The sequence below is a fragment of the Cantharellus anzutake genome (genome assembly GCF_015039405.1).
Source record: "Cantharellus anzutake strain C23 chromosome Unknown EI90scaffold_42, whole genome shotgun sequence".
Classification (NCBI taxonomy): Eukaryota; Fungi; Basidiomycota; class Agaricomycetes; order Cantharellales; family Hydnaceae; genus Cantharellus; species Cantharellus anzutake.
Window position 1 is genome coordinate 188,058 of NW_024066992.1, and position 23,222 is coordinate 211,279.

Sequence of the window (23,222 nt, forward strand, 5' to 3'; positions counted from 1 at the left end):
ATTTTAGATGACGAGTCCGAGATCTCGCCCTTCGGTTTCCGAGGGGTGGGAACGGTGACGAGTTTTAAATTTACCATTCATGCATTTCTGATTTTTTCTCCCTCGTGTCACCTCCCCTTTTTAACGTGTGCTAACATTGCTGATTTCGCAGTGACGTATCATCATGCCTTTGGACGAATACTCTGACTCGGATGAATCTGATGCTCATGACATTAGAACCTCAGTTCTCTTAGGACTCGCCGATGGAGCGATCACGTCTGACAAGGACCTATCAAAGATTAGGGTTTCACGCATTGGCGGCAAGCCTGTATCTATCATTTTGTTTCCTACCCCGAGTATGGAACGCCAATATATCGCACAACATCCTGACACCAAACATTAAGGTCTTTCCTGTTGGAACACCTGCTCCGCCTCTGAAAGTCTCCCACTGTGACTCATGCTCGAGTCCCATGGAGTTGCTCGTTCAGCTTTGGTGCCCTTTTGAGGGAAGTGCATTCGATCGCGTTTTGTATGTTTGGGGATGTGCTAGGCGACGCTGTCAGCGGAAGCCCGGAAGGTGAGATTAAGGATAGTTGGCATTGAGGTGAAGGCGAATTCACTGTGAAGGTCGATCACAAAGTGTCAAAGCTGGCAGAGCCTTGCGTTATAACTCGAAATACGCCGCAAAGCTGGCAGCTAAGTTGGAGAAGCGTAAAGCCGAACTCGCCACTCCAAGGTCCTCCAACAATCCCTTTTCTGTGAGTCACCAGCAATGCCTTTACGCTCTCCCTCACAAGCAGTTATGGGTAGTTCAACCAGAAAGGAGGCTTTGCCCCACAACTATTCGCAGGAGGATTCGATGGCCCTTCGCCGCTCGCGCCGGAACCTGCTGAAGACAATGAGGGTCTGTCTTCGGGTGACCCATCATCTGCCTCCGAAGACGAAGACGAAGATGATGGCACTGGTTTAAGCAGACAAATTGCAGGTATCAGTCTTGATGATAACTCGGGTGATTGGTCTCTTGTGCCCTCCTATTTGCCGTTTTATCTCGACTCGGTGGGGGAGTACATAGCACCACCCTCAGCAATCTCGCGTTCCATGCCGAAAGCCTCGGTAGGGCAGGATAACGATGGTCAATGGGTCACTGAAGGGTATGAGCGAACAAAAGAGATCGATCCCATGTTTGAGAAGTTCACTGCAATCGTCAGCGAGGAGCCTCAGCAGTGTCTCAGGTGTGTATTAAGTCCTCCGAGGTCTGCTTCTGCCGACTAGCTACTGCGAAGATACGAGCTTTCCGGCATACCTCTCCCATTCTCAAGCGAGTCTGTCTACAAATCACTATTCCCGCCAGTTGGTTCTCGATCATCTGCTCCCCGCGAGGGTACAGTCATAACTGGTTCGGGTGCCATATTGGCTGCAAATGCAGATGAAGTCGCTGGGAAACGCGTGTACGAACCAAGTGTTATCCGTCCATGCGATGCTTGCGGTGGTCCGCGCGTTTTCGAATGCCAATTAATGCCCAACCTCATTAATGTGGTACGAGCAGCTTCGCAACCAGCGAAAAAGACTTTGTCGGCTGAGGAACGAAAGTCTGAACTTGCACGTCTCCTTAAAGGCCCTGCGAGCAGAGTTGGGGACGAAACTAACTCAGATGCGAAAGAAGACATGGAATGGGGCACCTGCATGGTTTTCTCGTGCATTTCGGATTGCTGTCGGCGGAAGGGTGCGAATGATGTCTGGTCAGATGCTGAGAATGGTTTTGTGGAAGAAGTTGTCATGGTACAGTGGGATACTTGAACTATGTTTCTCCGGAAGTATTTACGCAACAATATTGTTGCTGTCGTGACGTTGTCCTCACGGGGGGACTTGAACAACTGCAGAAATACCGTCTCTGTTGGGCAGGTTTAGGTCCAGTGTCTTATCCTTCCCTCCTGTAACTCTTCTGTCGGTCACCTCGGGGTCGCCTCTTTCTTTGATATGCAGAAGCACAGCCCTGATATGCACTCGATAGTCATGATAAGTCATGATATGGAAGGCACCTTCCCCTGAGCGAGTGCCAGCCATTCAAGGGAGCATCGGCGGCTCAATGTTTTAATGCACGCTCCGGATTGCACCTCTGAGTTTGTTCTCGGGTTCTGGGTGCATGAAAGATTATCGTTCGTTCGATCCGTATGCCATACAGCACAGTGGACTATAACCAGTTACACCACGGAGATTCCATGGGTGGTGCTTTCTTGGATCTTGGTAACTCCGTTGTTGAGATACGACCTTCACGTTCAAGGATGCGTCTCAAAAAACAGAATTGCACAATAAACGCTTCTCTGTGGGTCCCGTGGAGCCATGCGCCATGAATGCATCACCACCAGCGATTGAGTGCTACGGCTCACGTCGTGCCCAGGACACTTATTCGGTTATCCTGGACCCCAGAATCAAAAGTCTTGTGCCCATGCTTTGAGATAACGGGGAAAGTAACTAAGCCTTGTAGCACCCTGACTGCACGCTTTCTGCTTGACTGCAAGAATTGTGAGACTGCGGAACCCAGAGGGCCCCTGGGAAAGATGATACCAGGCCCACATGCACACCACACCAAAAGCATGGCTTGAAGGACCCATGGCTGGAGTCAAGTACGCAGATCAACGCAGTACTGGCATAGGGGCAAAGAGTTATGAGCAAGTGCCCAGGCACTGGATTTGGACGAAGGTGAAGTCATCGCTGGGCCGAGGCTGATCGAACGTCCTTGTGATCATTTAATTCTGCAAGTCGTTCACCACCTCACATGGTGTATGCATTGGAAAGCATCAACAATCCTTTATAGTGGGGGTCGGCAAACGAAGGGAGATGTCTGAGATAATATAATGATCACGTGCTTGCCAAAAAATGGCCGTCACTCCTCATCGAAAACAATTCCTTTTGACTAGTACACCATGTATTAAATATCGCCATAATTATTACTCAATAATGATATTGAGATACCTGCACAGGATGGAAGCCCAATTTGAAGCGGTTTTTATAGATGATTATGGAATATCAAAAAATGTGCGGGATCGTCTTGGGCATTTCTCGTGCATCAGGAAGAATTTCAAAAATCCACTAGGCCAAAATTTGCATTCATATCTCTAGAGTAATCATGCAAAGTTTGAAGCCAATTGGAAAAGAGGAAAGGTACATTCTGCGACTCTGAAGCCAAAATGGATGTAGTAGGCCAAAGCTCCATATAATATATAGCTATACCAATGTAATAACTAAGCGAAGAAGTAGTCCAATGCTATTATAGCAATCCTTCGAAGTTTGAAGAGTTCATATGTAGCAATCATTGAACTATAAAGCAATATGGTAAAATGCAATTTTTTGTATGATGAATAACTTGTGATTGAGGAAGAATTTCCAAAATTTGGTAGGCCAAAATATAAACAGACAATATGTCTACAAACATGCCAAAATTCGAGCAAAAAGAAGGGGATTGAAGGTACATTTGAAACTCATCTTTCCAAGAAGGTTGAAATAGGCACAAATAGGGATCACGTGTCATGGTTTACAACGTTGTGGGCCTCACCCAGCCTCAAATGCGCTGTTGCTTTGGTCCAATCAACTTTATAATTAGGCGGTAATTGTTCGTATTTAGTCTCCCAAATACTGCGGGACAAAACTTCCCGGAATCCCTTCACTCTCATGATATAGATACACGAGACTTGGGGTCTTTACCAACCTGAGTATGGACATTGAGGGACGGAAAGGAGTACTAAGACAAATAGCTAGAAATCTAAAACATAGCATGGCAATTACAGCCCCTCTGATGATGGAAAATGATGGTGCTCGACTCGAACATGGTTCAATCATTAAAATGTCCATCTAATTACCCGTCCTTCCATATACATAATCTTCAGTCTACATAATACCATTATTTGGTTAATTCTGATATAGTTTACAACCTAAGGATGATGTGTTTTGAGGGTGAGGATGGTGTGGCTAAGATTGAGACGAATATTGCTTATGTAAGCGTCACCAGGCTCTAACCTGGTTTGCCGACCCCCATTTACAGCAAGCGACAGAAAAAACCGCACACCTAATTTGGATGAATACTATTCAATATAATTCTGAATATATTGGAAACAGCTGATTGACAATGTAGGAAAATAATGAGTGCTAATCACCCCGTAACAATGGGCAACCACCAGCTAAGGATCTCCTTCCTGAAACCCGTGGCCGAGTGTTACATGCAAAACAAGCTAGGTTCCAGTTACGGGCGCCAAAATGAAGATTGTATTGGCACCCTGATTTACTGCCATTTTGGATCATCACGAGACCCGCCTGGGTCATTCATCCAAATTAGGTGTGCGGTTTTTTCTGTCGCTTGCTGTATAGTGTCGTGGTGTGCCGATGTAATTAATTGTGCGCGATAATTGGTGCACACATGTGTTGTGTCCATAGTTATTTGTTGCCTGTCCATTCTTACTGGGAATACAGGTATCGTAGCATCTCCGACTTCTTCTATTTGCTCTCTCCGAGATCTGTCCAATTTGACTAACACAGCTGGTGGATACTTCATGCTTACAACTCCCATTTCCCGCAGATGTTTGTCTTCTAGCTTTCCCACGCCTTACATTTTTTGTACGAGTTTGATACTAGCCCTGCATCCCCCTCACTTGCTGTTTACTTAACAATCTGAAAAAATAGGAGCACAACATATGTAATGGAATGCGACTTTGAAATACTTGCGATGCAGGTTGGGGCTTGTCTCGCAAGCACTTCTACTCTGAGAACAGTCAGGAGCACAATTAAGGTGGATATCGAGCCCATGTGATCGACATGGCAAGGAACGATCTATTATTATTGTACCATAGTCGGGTCATTAGCAAATACAGACCAGACTTCGATCTTCTGATCATATCAAGGTATCATCTGAGATAGTGCAGCGAGAGATTATCTGGTGGTGCATGCACTGCTTCATTAGCCCCATTACTAGGCCAAGGAGAATAGGGCATGATATGAAAAACCTGTTACCCAAAACGGACTGCGAATAATATGAGGGTTCAATGGGGGCCACGGGACACTCGTGCAACGAGCTCACCTGAAAAAAAGGGAATCAAACACCATAGTGAATCACATTACAAGACAACCATCGTGTTTTTCGCGGGATGCGAAAGTCCCTCGTCTATCCCAACTCGATGGCTTGGCGTTGATGGAAACCCGCGCGACCTCGAAAAACACTTCTCTGACACCTCGGTTGTGTTTCGCCGAACACTCTGGGATGAATTAATGGTGGACATGGCTATTTGCAAATTCGGACAAGCGTACCCATGTATCGACTGGCTCGTATTCGGCGTGCGATCGCTAATCCTTCTTCGTACCCGCATGGGTGCATCCCTCTCCGAGCTAACTTCTGCTGAACATTATGATCGTCTCTAAGGTCGCATTTTAGTGCTGCAAGATAATTCGTCGACAGGTGGCTGCAATTGGTTAATCAATGCTCTCACCCACTAAAACGATCTATTGCACGTATTTGAGGGGCGATGTAAATCATTATGTGCCTTGAGGAAGAACAAAGCGAACCTTGACCCCTGGGCAATGCTTCGTACGAAACTAAGCTCAACGGGCGACGCTTGAACGTTCAGAAATATTACACCCACCTCCAGCACGTCTTCTATCCACTGCATGCAGACATTCAGTGCAGAAACTCATGCGAAGGAATCTAATAACGCACTCTGGTTTCAACGTTTTCGAGGGATATCGGATTGTCGACGGAGAAACATATCATGACAACATGCGAGTCAGGGTAACTTAGGGATCGCAGGCTGTAATAAACATATTTATCAGAGCGAAATACCTTGATGGATTTTCCATACCGATCGAAATCCTCTTGACCTGCGAAGAGCACCCTGTCATTGTTTATCTTCTCACCTGAAGCGCAGTACAGCATACCTGCAGTATCCCAAAGCGCTAACTCAACCGTTTGATCATCAACATGAACATCATGCGCATGATTCTCGAAAATGGTCGGTTCACTAGGACCACACAATTTGTGGCCGCCGTCAGAGGCCGAACTCGAAAGAGGGGGGAACCACCGGCGGCGCTTACTAGACTTGGGGAAAGAAACCATTCAGGAAGACATTTAGCAGACTCGTTTTTCCACAAGCACCATCGCCAACAATGACGACCTTTCGTTGTATCTGTTGGAAGAGTAGGAGCAGGATCATCAACAGGGGGGACTTCAGCACCAATGACATTTTAATGCGCACTGTTCTCCGTCCGAAAGGGGCTGGAGACGACGTAGAAGAGCCAAGACCGCAGATTGCCATTAGTGGGGCACTTGGGGCACTAAAGACACAGGAGCTAGATTCCAAAAGATGGGTTTTTGGTGCTTTCCGAGCGACGATTCGGAAACTTAGTCAATTAAATTTGGGATTAAACCACGTGTGAAGCCGTTTGAATTTGAAGCTTGGGACCGAAATGAATCAGGCACGTCGGCGCGTCCAGCTGGGAGTCAACGATCTGCTCTGATACGGCTTCTTGACCAGGACTTCTTTCGTAGCTTGGCAGATAACGCAACTCGCGGTCCGTCGACTTCCAAGCCCGAGCCTGAGGAACCGAACCCGCTACGGAACAACAACGAAGTTGGATCGCCCCTTCGTACGCGAACTACATAGTAGAAAGTTTTTCAGACTAATTTTACATAGGCAGCTCAGCAAAGGCACCACTGTTATCTGCTTTCAGACCGAGGAAGTTAGACCCAAAATTCCGCGACCGCGCCGCTGAGCGACGGGAAGGAGTCAATGACTACGCGGAAGTGAGTCTCATACTGGAGTCGGCGACTAAGACACTTGAGACTAAGCTTCCGTTTGCTACAATTAAGGTAGAGGGCATATTAGAAGATTTCGAACGACGAAACACAGGACCCAACAAACATGCGGTAATGATCATCTGCCTCCTTGCTAAATTTATTTCAAACCTTTCAACAGGTAGACGAACAGAGAGAATATTTTAGTGGTGATGTGCAACATACGATCCCCGTGAAAGGTGATATTCACAATCGTGTTTTCAATCTCTACTAAGGAATCTGCTGTCAGGACTTGACCTATCACTTCTGGAGAAGCAAAAGGCCAGAATCGCTGCACAAAGCGAGGCGAGAGTGGATGATGAGCTCGAAGCTGCTTTCGCAAGTGGTTCAAGCTGGAACAATGCAACAGCGGACGGGCCTCCCATCTCCAGTGTCCCGAACAAGAGAACAAGAGATGAGATTCTCGCCGACCTTAAGCGTCAGGGGCCAAGAGATACTCCTCCCGATGTAGCAAAAGAGGGTGAGTTTGAGAGGGCGAAAAAACTTGGAAAGTTCAAGCCTATCGGAGGCCTTGCCGCACTTACTTCGTCGAAACTCAAAAAGAAGGCCCAGAAAGCTCGTGTACCAGAAGTGCGGTCTACTACGTCTCTCCCTGGGGAGAAATCGGTGTCATCGACACCCAAACCGCCTGTTGTCACTACGGACCGTTCGACCAAATCTACTCCCAGTCTTGCACCCCCAGACACCCAGAACGCGCGACCTCCGGAGTCGGAGGAGGCGTTTCTCGGATCAATCCCCTCTGGACCTAATCCCACCCCGAACACATCTCTTGGCACCCAACTTATGAAAGAAGCCTCTGACGATTTGGACATATTCGCAGATGTGGGTGATTATGAAGGCATTGAATCCAGCGATGAGGGAGAAAGAGAGAACCCCACGTCCATCCCATATTCATCATCGCGAGCGCTGCCTGATAATGCACTGGCCACCACACAATGGTTCGGTGAAGGCCCAGAGGACGAGCCCGCTGCTCTGCCAGCCACGTGGTCCCAAAGACCCCAGGCCTCTCAGCAACGTTCTGCACCTAGTTCCCTACATCCCCCTCAAGTGCATCAAGGTTCGGACGCTAGAGAAGGTGGAGGAGGTGATGATGTTTCCCGTTCGCCACCTAGGCCAACTCGCCTCGAAGGTCTTTCTTCATCAGGACCATCTATCCGCGAAATCATTGAGATGGATAAAGCCGCTGAGGCCGCTGAGAAGAAGAAGGCTCGCAAGGAGAAACTTAAAGCGAAAATGGGTGGTGGATTGACTTCAACTGGGGAGACGAAGGAACCTCCCCCAAAGAGAAAATTAGGGAAGGAGGCCAAGTTAAATAAGGAGTTCCAGCAGTAAGTGCATCATCTCGTGCCAACAGGTTCTAACTGACATGATTATTGGTTCAGGTACCAAGCTTATGTTGGATCCAGTGAGAAGCAAGGGTAGTCTACGATATACGCACGTCTGATCAGGTCTGTATATGTAAGAGCCCTGAATAGTTTCCTCCGTATTTCGAAAGTTCAGCGTTATCATGATCTTTGGGACCAGTTCCGGCTCCACAACAAAGCAGAGTCCCGACAACTATTTGACTCTTACCGTACATCATTTGAGTATTTCATTTCGAAGCATGTCCCCTGTAGGATGCAACTTGACAAGCCTCCTTTTGGGACTACGGTACAAGCACAGTGGTCATTGTCTCTAGTGTTTTGTCATTTAATGGAGGAACGACACAAGTCGGGGCTGTCGACACGCTAAATCTCCCTTGAGCCACTTCTGCATGAAGACTTTCTTGATCTGTATAGGAGAATCCGATATGCCAAGAGTGCAATAAAAATAGGTTATATCTCTATCACTTTCTCGTCCTCATCGCTCTCATCGCCTTCCCCCCTATCGATCCTGGTCTCATCCCACTGCTCATCTCCCTCATTCATCGTTTCCTCTCCTTCATCTCTCTTCAGTAAACTCACAAGTCTGAGTATTTGCACCCCCACTCTTTCATCAGTCTCAACCAAGTGCAACGCCCTCACAACCAAATATACACCATTTTCTCGGAGCGATTCCCTTCCCTTACGTGTGGTGCACAGAAGTAGTAGAGTTTCGACATGTGTTAGCCTGAGGAGGGGGTCTAATTCACGCCTCTTTGTTGGAGGGAGGAATTGTAATGCTGGAGGAAGTGATTCCATCTCCTGTTCGATCATTGGGTACGTAATTAAATTTGTTGGTTGACTTTGACTACATACCTCCAAATCGAATTCTTCGGGTCCGGCGAGCGGAAGGAGTATCGCCGGTAGTAGGCCCACTCCTGCTTGAGCATTTTTCTCTGCAGTATCAATGCTCCTCTCGGGTGCGAGGAGGACTTTATGTTTGGACGTGTCAAATGCACAATTCCTGTCAAATGGGGAATGAACACCTGGATGGACCAGACAACTGGACAACACACTTAATCGTCGACACGACGCCCCTTCGACGAATTATGTTTGGGTGTTCTGTAAATGCGACGAGTTTGCTTAGAGGGTACTCTAAGGGTGCTGAGTCTTTATCGCGCATCCCTATTTCTGAGGGCGCAGGAGTCAGGAAGATTTGTCGGGCTGCTGGATACTTCCAAGATGTCAGGCCCAGAAATACATGTGACTGATAGCTTTGGTGGGGTAAAGACGTACCACACTGACGTTCGCGAAAACACTCGCCAAGAAATGCAATTCTCCTTTCCGCATAATTGATTCAGGTGCATCAGCCTTCTTATCCGGGTCGTTCTCAGATATTGAGACAGTGCCAGAGGCAGCCCGAGTAAATGCATCGACCAACACAAGGATAGCGTTAACGTCCGTTGGGTCATCGGAGGGGTACGGTAGTGGCGGAGCTGAAGTCATGCATCGGGATTCAGGTGCATAGTAGGACGTAAAGTATAGCGTAGAGGGGAGTCCGGCGGTGGTTCCTACTGCATGACCCGAGAACGATGCAGAACGGAGGGAGATCACGGGGACATTGAGGCTTAAAAGGGCTTTGGCAGCAATCGGGAAAGCTGTAAGGTTAGAGAGTAGCATGGAAGCCAAGTCCGCAAGGAGGGATGCGGTGTTCTTGTTGGTAAGGATTGGGAGGCGCAAAGTTATGAACACGGTCGCACAAAGTAAAGCAGGAGAGGTCGGATAAACTTACGGCAACATAAGAAATGAGGAAGGTCAAGAAAGACTTTTCTGACAATGAAGAAGCCAAAAGCATCGAATCAGAGAGATTTACCAGTGCCTTGAACGCGTCATGCGCTATCGCCTATGAACGACTGCGTATGTGAGCTCTAGAGAAAATATGCAAGGAGTGAACAGCGCACCGGTTGGTCACGACATAGCAACTTTAGATCCCTCACAGGGATACTGTCCTTCAGAGAGACGCCACCCCCAGCACCCTGGAAGAATATGCCTCGGTTAGGCGATTCCTTTGCGGTGTGACCAACGAGGTTTGCGAGGGCTACTTGGCGGGCTTGAGGGTTTCTGTCGTGTAGAAAAGGAAGGAGCTACGACCGATCAATACTCAGATGCAGCTCTCAAGGGCCGTGGCAATAGCTCATACGAACTTCTTCCAGCTGGGATTGCATATGCGTGTGTTTATTGTAAAGAGGCTGGTCGGGGGACAAGTTACTTGCCCGATTTAGTCAGCATTTTGCATCCGGTTCGATCCCTCCGCCGAGAATGCGATTGAGCCAAAGAGTCGCTTGTCTTAAATCTGAATGGAAAACCTCACCAATTCAACGAGAGATTCTCTAAAACTTCAAGCGGGAAACGGCGGCGACTTGGCTGCAATCCCTGGATGGTAACAACGTCGTCTAGAGGCTTGCTATTTTGTTCCCGATATTTCAGACTCGAGGGTGGTTCTCGCTTTGTTCCGTCACGTACCTTCGGTATCACTGGAACAACATTGCAGATCACCACCTCGCTCCCAATGAGTCCTGTGAGAAGATCAAGTCGGATATCCCGCCGAACAGTTGGAAGGATTGTCTCTTCCGAACTCGGGTCTGAGCCTCCTTGCCTGCCTGGTAATGACTCAAGCGATTTGTCCAGTGTGCCCGAAGACTACACATCCGATATTTCTATTTCGCGGTCGAAACGGCGAATGAAATCCTCTCCAAGCAGAAAAAGTGCAGTGAATGGGCCTACTCATCGTGAGGCAGATGCCACTAGTCATGATCCCATCAGCATGGATGAGATAGTACTAGTTGTTCAAACAAAAGGCAGAAAACGGAAATGTGCTGGCTTGGAGAGGAGAATCAATTCTCGGTCTTCAATTACGGGCGAAATAAACTTGGCTCACGAGATTCCGGCGCCTCGTCCTCAGAAAAGGAGAGGGGCAATAATTCGGGAAAATGCTGGGCTAGCACTTTCCGAACCAGCTTCCGAGGGCCCAGACACAGCTCAGCAGCCCGAGAGAACATTCGCTCCAACGAAATACGAAGACGGAAAGAACAAGGGAGACACCGGCGAGCCGAAACCCAAGAAAAGGAGGAGAAAGAAGAAAGTCCAATCTCCAGTTGTCTATAATATTCCAGACGTGGTAAGGAAAGAAACTACATTCAGAGGTTCGGCTGCTTTTTCCATGACCATATTTTATGACCTCCAATCCTTTCATCCTTAGGTCGTCTTGGATATGTGTGCCTATGTCTTCTGCCTATCTTCTCGTGTTGATGGATAGGGATTTAATTAGGCTTGCCTCAACACTGTCCTACGCGCTCGGAAGCCCGATCCAGTCTTCTGCTCGCGCACATGTCGAATAGAGACGATAGAGAAGAATGGGATGCAGTTCGTATTTGATCTCGCCTTGCAAAACGTCAGGGATCTGGGGAAGCTTATCGAGGTGTGTATTCACCTAGTTGGGGCTTTCACAAAAGGAAGTCTGACTCTCGGTTACAGTGGAATGAAGCAAATAAGTATGTTTCTAGATGGAGTTCCTTTGCGTTCCTCAGTTGATGTAATCTTCCACTGTGCAGTATTAAGTTTATGAGGGTTTCTTCAGAGATGTTCCCTTTTGCAAGCCATCCAAAATACGGATACGATCTCTCGTTCGCAGACGAGGAGCTGAAGGTTCGTTCAGTGATCTAGGTCGGTCATCTGTTTTTATTTGCGCCGGACTGCAGAAAGTTGGACGAATGGCAAATTCGCTTGGACACCGCCTCACCACACATCCGGGACAGTTTACGCAATTGGGGAGTCCCAAGGAAGGCGTCGTTACCCAATCTGTAAACGAGCTGGAGTACCATTGCGAGATGATAGATCGGATGGAGTTAGGTGTAGATAGTGTCATGATTATCCATATGGGAGTGGGTGTCGATTTCTTTCGCTTACCTCACTGCTGTTCTGATCTTCCCACAGGGTGTGTACGGAGATAAGCAAGCCACGCTCGAGAGGTTCAAGCACAGCTACGGAACCCGGCTTAGCGATCGGATTAAATCTCGACTGGTACTGGAGAATGACGAAGTATGATCGACTGTTTGGGACATTTCTGCCCCACCTTTAACGTACGATTGCCAAATTAGATTTGCTATAATCTCGACGACCTCATTCCCGTCTGCGACGAACTCAATATTCCCATCGTGGTAAGTAGCTCGCAAACGCAACTAATGTCTCTCATCCTTTACCGACATCAGGTGGACTATCACCATGATTGGATCAATCCTTCGACCCGGCCGGTCACGGAACTTATCCCAATCGTGAATCAAATTTGGCAGCGGAAAGGTATCAAGGTCAAACAGCATCACAGCGAACCTCGCCCTGGCGCTGAATCGGTCATGGAGAAGAGAGCACATGCGGATCGCTGTAAGAGTTTACCGGAAGGACTACCTGATGATGTGGATCTCATGATTGAGGTGAGCGGAGCGATGTTGTCTTTCCTAAATGTGGAATGTGAATTCGCTGATCGCCATGGATAATCAGGCAAAAGACAAGGAGCAGGCGGTATTTGAGCTGTATCGGGTATATAATATCTCGCCGGTGATACATGAGAACCTGAGGCCACCTAATCCCGCACCAATGCTTGCGACAGCTGGGAGAAAATCCAGTGCCAAACAAAGGTATGTCACCTCAACCTTGGACTCTGCACTGGTTGAGTGAATATTTTCGCAGGGAAATCAGACAGGCCGCCTCTGAAGGTGCCGCATTTGAGCGTGAAGGGACGAGCTCAATCCAGATGGGGAAGACAAGATTTTGATTAACGAACTATAAGCCATGTCAACTTCTCGATTAGATATCGTGGTATGCGTATCATATTGCATCTATAGTGTGCACCGTCATTCCACCTGATTAACAGTTTGCCCAGCGTGAGGTTCTTCATAGTTCTCAACTTTGATGTCGTTTAGACCAAGATCCTCGTTATGTTCCAAGGTTCTGGAGTAAGCTTCCACCGTCATGTTAGGATCCTCGTCGGGAGCATAGATGTTCTGGAGGTACGAATTTGAAAGAGGGTCGTCGAGGATGATAGTAAACCGTCGTTCAACACTCATTACCTGTACAAAAAATGGATGGTCAGGTTCTTACGGAAGGGTAAATTTCGAGACATACGGATTTCAGGTCAGAAAGGAACTTCGTGAATTTCTCCTTATCAGATTCGCCGCCATCTGCGGAGTCTCCTATGATAACCTTCGAGCTTAGCTCGTCGTATATCTGCTGCAGGAGACCTTCGAGGGTCGTGAATCGTCCTCCCAGTGTGCCAGAATGAAGGACAAGATTAATCTCGGGAATTTCGAAGCCACAAGTCTCGCTCTATACTGAATTCGCTGGGCCCAGAGTCTGCAGCTATGAGAGGCGCAGCTAACCTTTAGAATGTCTCGTGTTAGGTCCTCCTGATCCTCCACTTTGAGAATGATCCTTTTTCCTTGAGGTGCGATTGCACCACCAGACTTGACTTCATTGTCCTTATATCCGCAGAGCGGACAATTGGTGGACATGATGATGACCTCCTACTCGAGAAAACCATTGACTCCGATTGAGAGGTTCATCATGTGAGTAAGAAAACCAATTTGCCGCTGACTTTGAAGTATGGGATGTTTACTTTCTTCATCCTTGTATCCGATGGCCTCCCACACGACGAACAACTACCGGCGAAGGTAAATACTTCGTCATTATCTGGCACGTCACTGGGCTCATGATGCCCCGTGAACAATTCAGAGTCATCATCAGGCGCGGTGATGCCAAGTTCGATATTTTGTTGCTTCGTGCGGCTATATCTCTTGAGCGTCCACTGAGGATCAGCTGCGGAATCTCGGAACTCGAGGAAGGAGTTGCCTGTTGGGTCATCCAGAGTGATAGTAAAAGCGCGTATAGGTTTCTCATGTTGTCCCTTTCCTGGCTCCTCCCGAATGCTGTCTGATAAACTCTCCGTTTTGGAGTCGGTGTCAGCGATTATGTCGGCTAAGCTGTCCACAAGTCCCTGAATTTTGTTGTATGCATGTTCATCTTGTATCCGACGTAATGGCTGCTCCGCGCTAAGATCAGTGACTGTATCTCGTAGAATGCCTTCGATTGTGGTCAGTTGTCCCTTGCTAGCAGGGATGGTGAGCTCGAATTCAGGGATAGTTACAGTGCATGTGTTCGACTTCACGAGTTGACGATTCAGGTCATCGCGGTGAAGCACTTTAACGGTATTGACTGTTCCTTGTTCTACAGGATGAAGATAAGGACGAATTACAGAGCCTTCAGTTTCATATGCGCGCCTTTGTATGAACCCGCTGGTTGCACTTCGTTGTTGCTAAACCCGCAATGTTCACACTGGAACGACAGTACAATGATCTCTCTAAAATAAGGAATGGATGTCAACAGCATCCTTGTGATGCCCTGAATGTGTGAGGGCGAGGTCAGGGCTATGCGAAGGAGAAATTCGTTTGATTGATGATACCTGCTGCCCACAGGACATGCATAAACTTTCGACCTCTTCAATGGGGCGATCCTGATCCACGATGGATTCGTCTGCCTGTATGTCGGAATCGTCATTAGGGAGAAGACCAGCCTGTTCTGCGGCCTTGCCAATGGACGGAAAGTAAGGATCGGATGGCTCTGTGACCATGACTTCGGTTGATTCACGATCTGCTGAACCGGAACCAAACTTTCAGTCAGTCTCGGGAGCGAGCGTAGACAATCGTCGGAGAGCAACCAACCTTACGCCCAAAAGCCATCACTCATCGTTCACAACACGGGTAACACTAGTACTCGGGTAGCCCATGGACTAAATTTCTTTGCGTACTCAGGAACGGAGAGATTGGGTTCCCTTACCACACTAAGGGAACTTCCGACCAATTCAGTTGGTGCAAGCGAGGCATGGCGCCTCGCGCCTCGTCCCTGACTGCTCACCAGCCTCCGCCATTGCCGTATGTTATCAAGGCTGTTCGATGGAGTCATATCAATGAAGCACTCTAATAGGAAAGTTTCTTTTCGCAAAGTTGAGGAAGATGTACCAACTTCGCCTATCCCAGTGTTCGATAACCAGGCTCGAAGCTTTGGATGCGAGTTATTGCACCTTTATCTACCCGAAGCACTCGCTGACGCGCCTCCATAGATAATGATGGCGAGGACTTTGTGATGCCCGATCACTACATACGATACATTGAGCCTATTGAGTCCGAGCTAGCTCGCCAAGTAGAATATGACATGGATGAACAAGGTGAGTGTATGCTCTCCGTATAATTCCATATTTCACGCTTTGTTCGCAGACCAGGAATGGCTGATAGCAATGAATCAGGATCGCCGAAAAGAGCAGGTGGACCAAGTTTCGAATGAGACTTTTGAAATCATTATGGACCGTTTGGAAAAGGAGTGGTTTGAGCTGGTGAGTCCAATGTATTTTCAATATCTGGTTCTTCCTGATGCGTTCCGAAGATGAAGAAGGTCCCGAAGCAAGAGACTGCGTTGCCCTCCGAAGACTCAACGTGCGCTGTTTGTGACGACGGTGAAGGGGAGAACAGCAATGCCATCGTTTTCTGTGATGGATGCAATCTTGCAGTGCATCAAGGTGTGCATTTACTTCATCAGAAACAGACCTTCGAATACATTCCATCTACAGACTGCTATGGCGTTCCCTACATACCAGAGGGGCAGTGGCTATGTCGGAAGTGTACTGTTGCGCCTGAAATGCCCGTTGTACGCACAATGCTTTATTTCCTTATCCTTCGTCAAGTGAGGGCTCATCATGCATCAGTCTTGTATATTGTGTCCAAATGAAGGAGGTGCATTCAAGCAAACGACAGAGGGGAAATGGGCACATCTGTTGTGTGCGATCTGGGTCCCGGAGATTACAGTCGGGAATCAAGTCTTTATGGAACCAATTGATAATGTCAAGAAGATACCTAAAAGCCGTTGGAAGCTGGTATGTCACTCTAGAATTTGAATTTGTCGGTATTCATCGCTTTCGAAGCACTGTTCACTGTGTTCCTACCGGATGGGTGCTTGCATACAATGCGACAACCGCACATGCTTTGCGGCTTTTCATGTCACCTGTGCACGTCAACATGGCTTGCTAGCGCCAATGAAAACATTGCCTGACCCTGACAATCATGATGTGGCCCCTCAAGAAACGCCACTGCGGGCATTTTGCGAGAAGCATCTTACCGTATGCCATCTGTTCCCTTTCCGCCATACTTGTTCCTGAAATATATTGCCAGCCCGAAATGAGGACTGCACGTGAAGCGCTTTCGCTGGATGAGGATGGTAATCCAAGATCATCGCCAAAGTCGACCAAGAGCGCAAAGGCATATGCCAGATCATATCGGTCTGGACCTCCCCTTGTCCCAGCCATAGTTGTCAACAACATCATGAAGTACATTGACAAGATCTCGTTACGAAAGAAGCTTATCTTTGTCACTGCCGTCTGTCGATACTGGAGTTTGAAGCGCGAGGCGAGGCGAGGCGCGCCGCTGCTCAAGCGCCTACATCTAGAGGTACGCCATTCACTTACGAGTAGCAGATGACCCTCACATCGGGACAGCCATGGACGGCGTCCTCCGTCAATAAATCGCAAACGGAGGAGGCCAAACTGATACGACTAAATGTGTGTTGCGTTCGAGATTTCTCATTCCGTAATGCTCATTTCCCCGCTATAGTTCTTGACCAGGATTCGCAGCGACCTCGAGAAAGTAAGGACGATGGCAGAATTCGCTCGTAAAAGGGAAAAAGAAAAGACACGGCAAGCACAACTCATAACGTCTTTTCTCGAGAAAGCCCTCTTTCCATTTGATGACGCGTTGTTGAGCATTTTTGACCAAGTTCAGAGGTGACTGCTCTGGTCGCGAGCCGTTGCTGCTGGTGCTGATTCTGGAATACTTGCAGTCTTGATCGGTTTCACGTGTTCGCCAATCCCGTCACGCAGGCAGATGCCCCCGATTACCACACGATTGTGAAGCGACCTATGAGCTGGCAGCAAATGCGGAACAAGCTGCTTCAACATGAGTACAACAGTGTTCAGGATTTCAAGGTTTGTGGCTGCATAAAGGTCTCATTAGATGGCCACAACTCTCATTGCGCGGTAGGATGATGTTCACCTCATCCTTGATAACAGTCTCTTGTATAATCGACCCGACCATCAATATCACAAACTCGCCGCTAGAATGAAAACGCAGATGGTTCCCATTCTCGAAAAACTTCAACCGCCCGGCCTTTCTTCCGGCATGCTGGATGATTCCTCGCAGCGAGGCGATTTAGAGCCTCCCATAGAGACGTTACGAATACTCACGACACTTGGTTCTATCGATGATCATACAAACATGATGCTTACTGCGGACCCAATAACGTCGCTGTTCAGCCAAGAGTTATTGAACGTCAAACCTCCTCCTCCCAAGGCTGCGAAGCCCTCAAAACCCCGCGCACGAGAGAGATTCCGGAAGCAAGCAGCTGGAGAAGTTACAGCGGAAGGGGTTGGTGTTTTCCGAGCCCCTCCGATAAGGCTTACAAGAAGCGTTCATGCTGCAGAGCAATCATTGTTGGCTCCATACGCGCTCTCACCAAGTGGGGCCGGTGGTGAGGAGCACCAGTCTTCTGGAGAGTCGTCTCAGCGTTCAGGGCGTACTACACCTCGAACGCGCAGTGCCAGAGCGCTTGCAGCAGCGCTGGAGAGCAATGCAAACGAAGTTCCACCAGAGATTGCCGCCGCTGCTGAGAGAGAGGCTGCTGAAGAAGCAGCTGCAGCTGCGAAGAGAGCTGCCGAAGAGGCACTGGTTCTCAGGCGCCAGAAACAGCGCGAGTATCGAGAAGATCGCAAAAAGCGCAAAAGGGAGGAAGAGGAAAAGGAGGGGGTCATGAACCCTGGTATGCCAGCATATGTAGAAGAAGTGAACAACAAGCAAAGTTTCGCGATGTTCAACTGGGGATGGGTGTTGCCTCCTGGGTCTCGTCGGGGTAACCGACCTGCACCAGAGCGGCCGTCAGTGCCATATCACAATGGTATGTCACCCGTTGAAGCTGATGGGAGTTCTGAGTTCACAGCTTCTCACAGACAGGAAGAAGTCACGACTGGCAACAGAAGCCAGCGCTCCTCATGAGAATCTCACTTTGGAACAACCCCCAACCAGCGGGACGGCTCCCTCGACTATGGATACCGATTTGGGGCCATCCAGCCCTCCTAACTACTCAGTCGAGGTGTTAACATCAACGGCAACCCTGCCACACGGTCAGCCTGCAAGCGGGCAAGAGACGCCATCCCCTCCTCCAGAAGCGTCTTGGAGCGAATTAAGTGAGCTAAGTGATGAAGAGGCTGCTCATGGCGCCATGGCGTCAGGAAATTCGATGCGTGAGGCAACGCCACTCGTACCCGTTCAGGTCGGTGGTCACCTGCCGGGGGAACATTGGGTACGTGACTTGGAGCCGGATTCCCTCAGCTTCCGACTGACCTTGTGTTCGCAGTATGGGCGAAGGCTCGTGAGTCAGTAACATATCTGGACGGGAATCACATGTTTACGGGGATGATAGCATACTATCCATTTTGGCCAGCAGTTGTATTTGAGGAAGACGATGACCGAGTACCAACGGATGTTTCAGAGTCATACTCCGTGCTCAAGACTAGGGGCAAGAGTGCAGGGCAACGCGTCTATATCGTTCAATTCTATGACTCGAAGCATAGCTGGTAAGAATCATCTGACTGCACATGCAGCAACAAGATAAAGAGCAATCTTAGGGCTGCAGTGGCACAGAGCGAGGTACGATTGTTGGGAGAAGACAAGGGTGGGTGCTTCGCCTTCTTTCAGGTATATCCAGCTCACCTTCTGCCGCAGAATTGGATCAAAACATGTTAGATGTAGGCCCATCTTGTTTTCTAGATGTTACAGTTTGCTAATGATCATTGCACATTTGCGGCAGGCAAGGTTCAAGAACCCAAAGCTTCGGCTCGAGTGTCAAGCTGCATATCAGTGAGTAATAAACCATCTATTGAAATGGTGCATGATTAACCTCTCTCCCAGACAAGCAATTGCCGAAATGGATGTGTAAATGGGACTCGTTGAAGGATTTCTTGTTAATTTATTGTGATTATTGCGAAGCAGAAGCTAAGCTATTTTGTACATTCGGCGGAATTTCTATTGGTCCGATTCGCAATCTTGTATATGTTTGCTTGTGCTGTATCGTTCGATGGTATCCCTTCCGACGTTTGAACTTTACAATCTTCTCGAGTTTGCCCTTTGTATGCTCCACAACGGTAGCGTGGACGCGTACTGTGTCCTTTGGAAGGGTAGGATCTCCTCGGAGCGTATACATCCGCGAACCCACCTCCGATATAGCAGACAACGAAAGGATGTCACCCACCGCCACATCTTTAATGCGAGGGACAGTGAGAAGGTCGCGGGGGAGAGGAGGAGTTTACGGCCAAGGAAATTGGCTATCACGTAATGATTCGGCTCGGAGCGAATGAGTTCTAGGGCCGCGTTGGTTGATTCGGGATTGAAGGGGACGTGCTGGTGGAGCTGGTGGCAAGGGGAGTGTTAGCATTGACAGTAGAAGTCGCGCTTTTGGCCAATGTGCTGGAGAACAGAATAGGTGGCTTTGTGATCGCCCTGGAGAGTAATATTCTCCCAGGAAAAACTGCGGGATGGTGAGCGCCAAGGGTCTTGTAACGGCCATGTTAGCTTACCCAAGGGCGCCATGACTGACAGGTGTCGGCTTTGGTTCCTGTGGTGGTTGGCGTCGGGCCTTTCCAGCAGGACTTTGAATTGAGGAACGTGCAACTCGCCGGATGAGTTTTTTCTCACCGTGCTACTAAGTTTCCCCTGCCAACTTTCTCTCTCGTCCCACTCACTGGCCTCATCGTTGACGATGCATTCCGTCGTCAGAAATTCTGTGCGCATCGCAGCCATCGCAAGGGCATCCCCTCTGGTAAGTGCCCGCGCACTCCGCGGTTGTACTCTCGGAGCAAATTTCACAGCCAATTTCGCCAACGCTGACTTCCGTTATCGAACATCCTCTGTAGCTCCGTGAGCAGACCCTTGCCACTGCCTCCGCCTTCACTCGTCGCTATGCTACTGCTAAGCCAGGTAAATTAGGCGTTTTGAGCTCATTGTCTTTTGCTCAACATGATTGTTCTCACGTCACCTGCTATACAGCTGCGTCGGAGGTATCCTCTATCCTTGAGTCGCGTATTGCTGGCACTTCGCTCGGTGGAGACGTGCAGGAGACTGGCCGTGTCCTGAGTGCGTGCATCATTTTGGAGTCGGAGCACGGTTTTTGAGTCAACTTACGTCTGCAGCTATTGGTGACGGTATCGCTCGCGTCTATGGCCTGAACAATGTCCAAGGTCTGTCGTAAACTCACGAATAGACATGTGTGACCTGACTGTATGCTCCTGTGATACCCGCATCTTTTTTCAATTAGCCGGTGCGTATCCCAGAATTCCCTGCTGCATCTTTTACTCATGTTGCAGGTCCTTGTGCCGCCAATTTTGATAGAGGAAATGGTTGAATTCTCTTCTGGCGTGCGCGGCATGTGTCTCAACTTGGAAGCCGACAATGTCGGTGTCACTATCTTCGGTAACGATCGCCTAATCAAAGAAGGTGATACTGTTAAGCGCACTGGTCAAATCGTGGATGTTCCTGTTGGTCCTGGCCTTCTCGGGCGTGTCCTCGATGCCCTCGGGAACCCTATTGATGGTAAGGGCCCAGTTGAGGCGATTGAGCGCCGTCGAGCCTCCGTCAAAGCACCTGGGATTTTGCCCCGTCGTTCCGTCAACCAGCCCATGCAGACCGGTCTCAAGCCCATCGATGCTATGGTCCCAATTGGTCGTGGCCAGCGTGAGTTGATTATCGGTGATCGTCAAACCGGAAAGACCGCCGTTGCTCTCGATACCATCCTGAACCAGAAACGCTGGAATGATGGTCAGGACGAGAGCCAGAAATTGTACTGCGTTTATGTTGCCATTGGTCAGAAGCGCTCCACTGTTGCCCAGCTCGTTCAAACGCTCGAAGAGAACGATGCGCTTAAGTACACCATCGTCGTTGCTGCAACTGCCTCTGAGGCAGCGCCTCTGCAATACTTGGCTCCGTTCTCTGGATGCGCTATGGGTGAATGGTTCCGGTAAGAGAGTGTGATATGCATTGCGTAACTCGGACCGGGGCTCATCCTTTCTATTTCTATAGTGACAACGGCAAACACGCCCTAATTATTTATGACGACTTGTCCAAACAGGCTGTCGCATATCGTCAGATGTCACTTCTGCTTCGTCGTCCCCCGGGGCGTGAGGCCTACCCTGGTGACGTCTTCTATCTACATTCTCGTTTGCTTGAGCGAGCTGCCAAGATGAATGACAACTTTGGTGGTGGTTCGCTCACTGCACTCCCTATCATCGAGACTCAAGGTGGTGATGTCTCCGCTTACATTCCCACCAATGTCATTTCGATTACGGATGGTCAAATCTTCTTGGAGGCGGAGCTCTTCTTCCGTGGGGTTCGCCCGGCTATCAACGTCGGTCTCTCTGTGTCCCGTGTCGGTTCCGCAGCTCAGACGTGAGTTCGCCTAGCTGTCTATCGTCGAAACAGAGACTAACACTGTATGGTATATTACAGCAAGATGATGAAGAAATTTGCAGGTTCCCTCAAGCTGTATCTTGCTCAGTACCGTGAAGTTGCTGCCTTCGCTCAATTTGGTTCGGATCTGGACGCTTCCACTCGCTTCTTGCTCAGCCGTGGTGCACGTCTCACTGAGCTTCTCAGTGAGTATTCCCATTCCCTGTTTTCCAATTTACCAACTTGTTTTTATAGAGCAAGGCCAGTATCAACCTCTGGCAGTTGAGGTTCAAATTCCCGTTATTTATGCTGGTGTGAATGGCCTCCTTGATTCTATTCCCGTTGATAAGATCGTTCAGTGGGAGGCTGAGTTTCGTCAGCACCTTACCTCGTCCCAGGGTGCCCTCCTCGAGAAAATCTCCAAAGGAAACGTGGCTGAAGAGATGGAGCAGGAGATTAAGAAAGTAGTTGAAGACCACGTCGCGTCTTTCAATGCTTCATGAGTGTCGGGAGGAGGGTGATTGGAGTGGACCAATCAAGCACCAATTAGAGGACTTGAAGCTATGATCTCACTTCTCTTTTTGCAATTGAATCTTCCCTCAAAAGATGATGCTTACACATCGTACTGTCGCGAACCATCCATAAAATCTATTATTTCCTCTATCTTCGGTGTGACCCTACATTCGTTGGAATATTCGAATGTCTTACAGCTACATATAATAATCACCTAATAGGAGTTCAGGGTGAGGGTCCGCCTCTTAGTTGGAAACGCCCTGGGATCGATGGTGATCGGAGAAAAATGCCCATATTACGCGCTAGGAATGGTATCCGTGGGCTTGGTTCGTGTGACCCTTGTTCCATCATCTCGGAGTCGTTGCTCACGGTCAGATTTCCATGAGTTCAACTTCCACTTGACAAGCCTCACGAGGGTGTCTCCTGGTGGCGGCGCGGTTCTAGGGTTTGATTCTGACATTTTATATGCAAGGACTCCGGTGAAAACGCCCAGGAGAGGGTCAAGCCCCCTGATATGTATGGTCAAGATGCGAAGAGGGGTGAACATGCCTCCTACCTTGAAAGAAGATATCGCATGAAGTTGGGGTCCGTAGCCTCTGTTGGATTAGAGCTTCTCTCCTGCGCGCTCCACGTGATGCCCTCTTCAATATTTCGCCTGTGAGCCAACATCAAGCGCGTCAAGAGACAGAGCACTGTGAAATAACCACTATTCGGGTATCTTTGTAGTAATAGCAGGAGGTGGACATGTCGGGGTTCGACGATCTCATTCCAAAACTGTCTGGACCTCGAATCCGATATTAGACAATCCTTTTGCGGACCCATTTGCAGATGTTGGGCGGCCACGGTCGCCAGATCCTTGGTCCACTGCTGCATCGTTTTACCAGCAGCAGCAGCAGCAGCAGCAGCCAGCCCAACCGGATGACCCGTATGCAAATCCCTACGCTGACGAGACACCGTTCGCTGCTCTTT

General features: G+C 48.8%; 11 protein-coding genes across 11 annotated transcripts; 6 read left to right on the forward strand and 5 right to left on the reverse strand.

The window, feature by feature from the left end:
• Window positions 1–163: 163 nt before the first annotated feature.
• Window positions 164–1,980, forward strand: EI90DRAFT_2975166 (programmed cell death protein 2; the record flags this gene model as incomplete). The annotated part of the gene is made up of 5 exons (XM_039055839.1): window positions 164–307; window positions 384–556; window positions 620–737; window positions 790–1,211; window positions 1,263–1,980. 5 exons carry the CDS (start codon window positions 164–166, stop codon window positions 1,774–1,776), a joined length of 1,371 nt encoding a protein of 456 aa, XP_038913350.1. The 3' UTR covers window positions 1,777–1,980.
• Window positions 1,981–3,241: 1,261 nt separating this feature from the next.
• EI90DRAFT_1827534 (uncharacterized protein) lies at window positions 3,242–3,484 on the reverse strand. Its single transcript, XM_039052240.1, has one exon. It carries the CDS (start codon window positions 3,449–3,451, stop codon window positions 3,290–3,292), a length of 162 nt encoding a protein of 53 aa, XP_038913351.1. The 5' UTR covers window positions 3,452–3,484; the 3' UTR covers window positions 3,242–3,289.
• A 1,277-nt stretch (window positions 3,485–4,761) lies between these two features.
• EI90DRAFT_2975167 (P-loop containing nucleoside triphosphate hydrolase protein) lies at window positions 4,762–6,407 on the reverse strand. Its single transcript, XM_039055840.1, has 10 exons — window positions 6,216–6,407; window positions 6,055–6,146; window positions 5,899–5,981; window positions 5,681–5,841; window positions 5,607–5,627; window positions 5,530–5,547; window positions 5,454–5,466; window positions 5,275–5,400; window positions 5,048–5,222; window positions 4,762–4,990 (listed from the first exon to the last, which is right to left on the reverse strand). Exons 1-9 carry the CDS (start codon window positions 6,273–6,275, stop codon window positions 5,080–5,082), a joined length of 717 nt encoding a protein of 238 aa, XP_038913352.1. The 5' UTR covers window positions 6,276–6,407; the 3' UTR covers window positions 4,762–4,990; window positions 5,048–5,079.
• EI90DRAFT_1824785 (uncharacterized protein) lies at window positions 6,386–8,432 on the forward strand. The gene is made up of 7 exons (XM_039052237.1): window positions 6,386–6,435; window positions 6,495–6,606; window positions 6,654–6,763; window positions 6,830–6,886; window positions 6,936–6,993; window positions 7,044–8,142; window positions 8,197–8,432. The coding sequence occupies exons 1-7, from the start codon at window positions 6,427–6,429 to the stop codon at window positions 8,234–8,236; spliced, it is 1,485 nt and encodes a 494-aa protein (XP_038913353.1). The 5' UTR covers window positions 6,386–6,426; the 3' UTR covers window positions 8,237–8,432.
• Window positions 8,433–8,488: 56 nt separating this feature from the next.
• On the reverse strand, window positions 8,489–10,454 carry EI90DRAFT_2975172 (uncharacterized protein). The gene is made up of 7 exons (XM_039055841.1): window positions 10,359–10,454; window positions 10,116–10,298; window positions 9,947–10,057; window positions 9,451–9,867; window positions 9,231–9,388; window positions 9,031–9,178; window positions 8,489–8,976 (listed from the first exon to the last, which is right to left on the reverse strand). Exons 1-7 carry the CDS (start codon window positions 10,377–10,379, stop codon window positions 8,629–8,631), a joined length of 1,386 nt encoding a protein of 461 aa, XP_038913354.1. The 5' UTR covers window positions 10,380–10,454; the 3' UTR covers window positions 8,489–8,628.
• Window positions 10,455–10,978: 524 nt separating this feature from the next.
• Window positions 10,979–12,885, forward strand: EI90DRAFT_2928725 (UV-endonuclease UvdE-domain-containing protein; the record flags this gene model as incomplete). Its single annotated transcript, XM_039054969.1, has 10 exons — window positions 10,979–11,357; window positions 11,414–11,427; window positions 11,483–11,632; window positions 11,689–11,705; window positions 11,766–11,863; window positions 11,917–12,095; window positions 12,148–12,252; window positions 12,312–12,371; window positions 12,423–12,641; window positions 12,709–12,885. The coding sequence occupies 10 exons, from the start codon at window positions 10,979–10,981 to the stop codon at window positions 12,883–12,885; spliced, it is 1,398 nt and encodes a 465-aa protein (XP_038913355.1).
• EI90DRAFT_3156268 (zf-ZPR1-domain-containing protein) lies at window positions 12,745–15,032 on the reverse strand. Its single transcript, XM_039066045.1, has 7 exons — window positions 14,925–15,032; window positions 14,666–14,856; window positions 14,484–14,604; window positions 13,802–14,430; window positions 13,587–13,730; window positions 13,333–13,533; window positions 12,745–13,277 (listed from the first exon to the last, which is right to left on the reverse strand). The coding sequence occupies exons 2-7, from the start codon at window positions 14,831–14,833 to the stop codon at window positions 13,062–13,064; spliced, it is 1,479 nt and encodes a 492-aa protein (XP_038913356.1). The 5' UTR covers window positions 14,834–14,856; window positions 14,925–15,032; the 3' UTR covers window positions 12,745–13,061.
• On the forward strand, window positions 14,879–18,852 carry EI90DRAFT_3068202 (PHD-zinc-finger like domain-containing protein; the record flags this gene model as incomplete). The annotated part of the gene is made up of 16 exons (XM_039061078.1): window positions 14,879–15,134; window positions 15,187–15,269; window positions 15,323–15,427; window positions 15,477–15,592; window positions 15,643–15,775; window positions 15,827–15,903; window positions 15,962–16,129; window positions 16,178–16,372; window positions 16,425–16,700; window positions 16,748–16,810; window positions 16,863–17,032; window positions 17,089–17,233; window positions 17,289–18,198; window positions 18,251–18,603; window positions 18,658–18,676; window positions 18,724–18,852. Coding segments are annotated over exons 1-16 (2,897 nt in total), but the record flags the coding sequence as incomplete, so codon positions are not given.
• A 76-nt stretch (window positions 18,853–18,928) lies between these two features.
• Window positions 18,929–19,827, forward strand: EI90DRAFT_1824382 (uncharacterized protein). Its single transcript, XM_039052234.1, has 4 exons — window positions 18,929–18,975; window positions 19,026–19,048; window positions 19,111–19,160; window positions 19,212–19,827. Coding segments are annotated over exons 2-4 (498 nt in total). The 5' UTR covers window positions 18,929–18,975; window positions 19,026–19,046; the 3' UTR covers window positions 19,658–19,827.
• Window positions 19,828–22,524, forward strand: EI90DRAFT_1826190 (P-loop containing nucleoside triphosphate hydrolase protein). The gene is made up of 10 exons (XM_039052238.1): window positions 19,828–19,837; window positions 19,899–20,118; window positions 20,213–20,276; window positions 20,346–20,432; window positions 20,489–20,536; window positions 20,614–20,616; window positions 20,688–21,312; window positions 21,375–21,740; window positions 21,801–21,946; window positions 21,996–22,524. Exons 2-10 carry the CDS (start codon window positions 20,059–20,061, stop codon window positions 22,241–22,243), a joined length of 1,647 nt encoding a protein of 548 aa, XP_038913359.1. The 5' UTR covers window positions 19,828–19,837; window positions 19,899–20,058; the 3' UTR covers window positions 22,244–22,524.
• EI90DRAFT_3068208 (uncharacterized protein) lies at window positions 22,369–23,114 on the reverse strand. Its single transcript, XM_039061079.1, has 2 exons — window positions 22,810–23,114; window positions 22,369–22,762 (listed from the first exon to the last, which is right to left on the reverse strand). Exons 1-2 carry the CDS (start codon window positions 22,920–22,922, stop codon window positions 22,549–22,551), a joined length of 327 nt encoding a protein of 108 aa, XP_038913360.1. The 5' UTR covers window positions 22,923–23,114; the 3' UTR covers window positions 22,369–22,548.
• Between the last annotated feature and the right edge of the window lie 108 nt (window positions 23,115–23,222).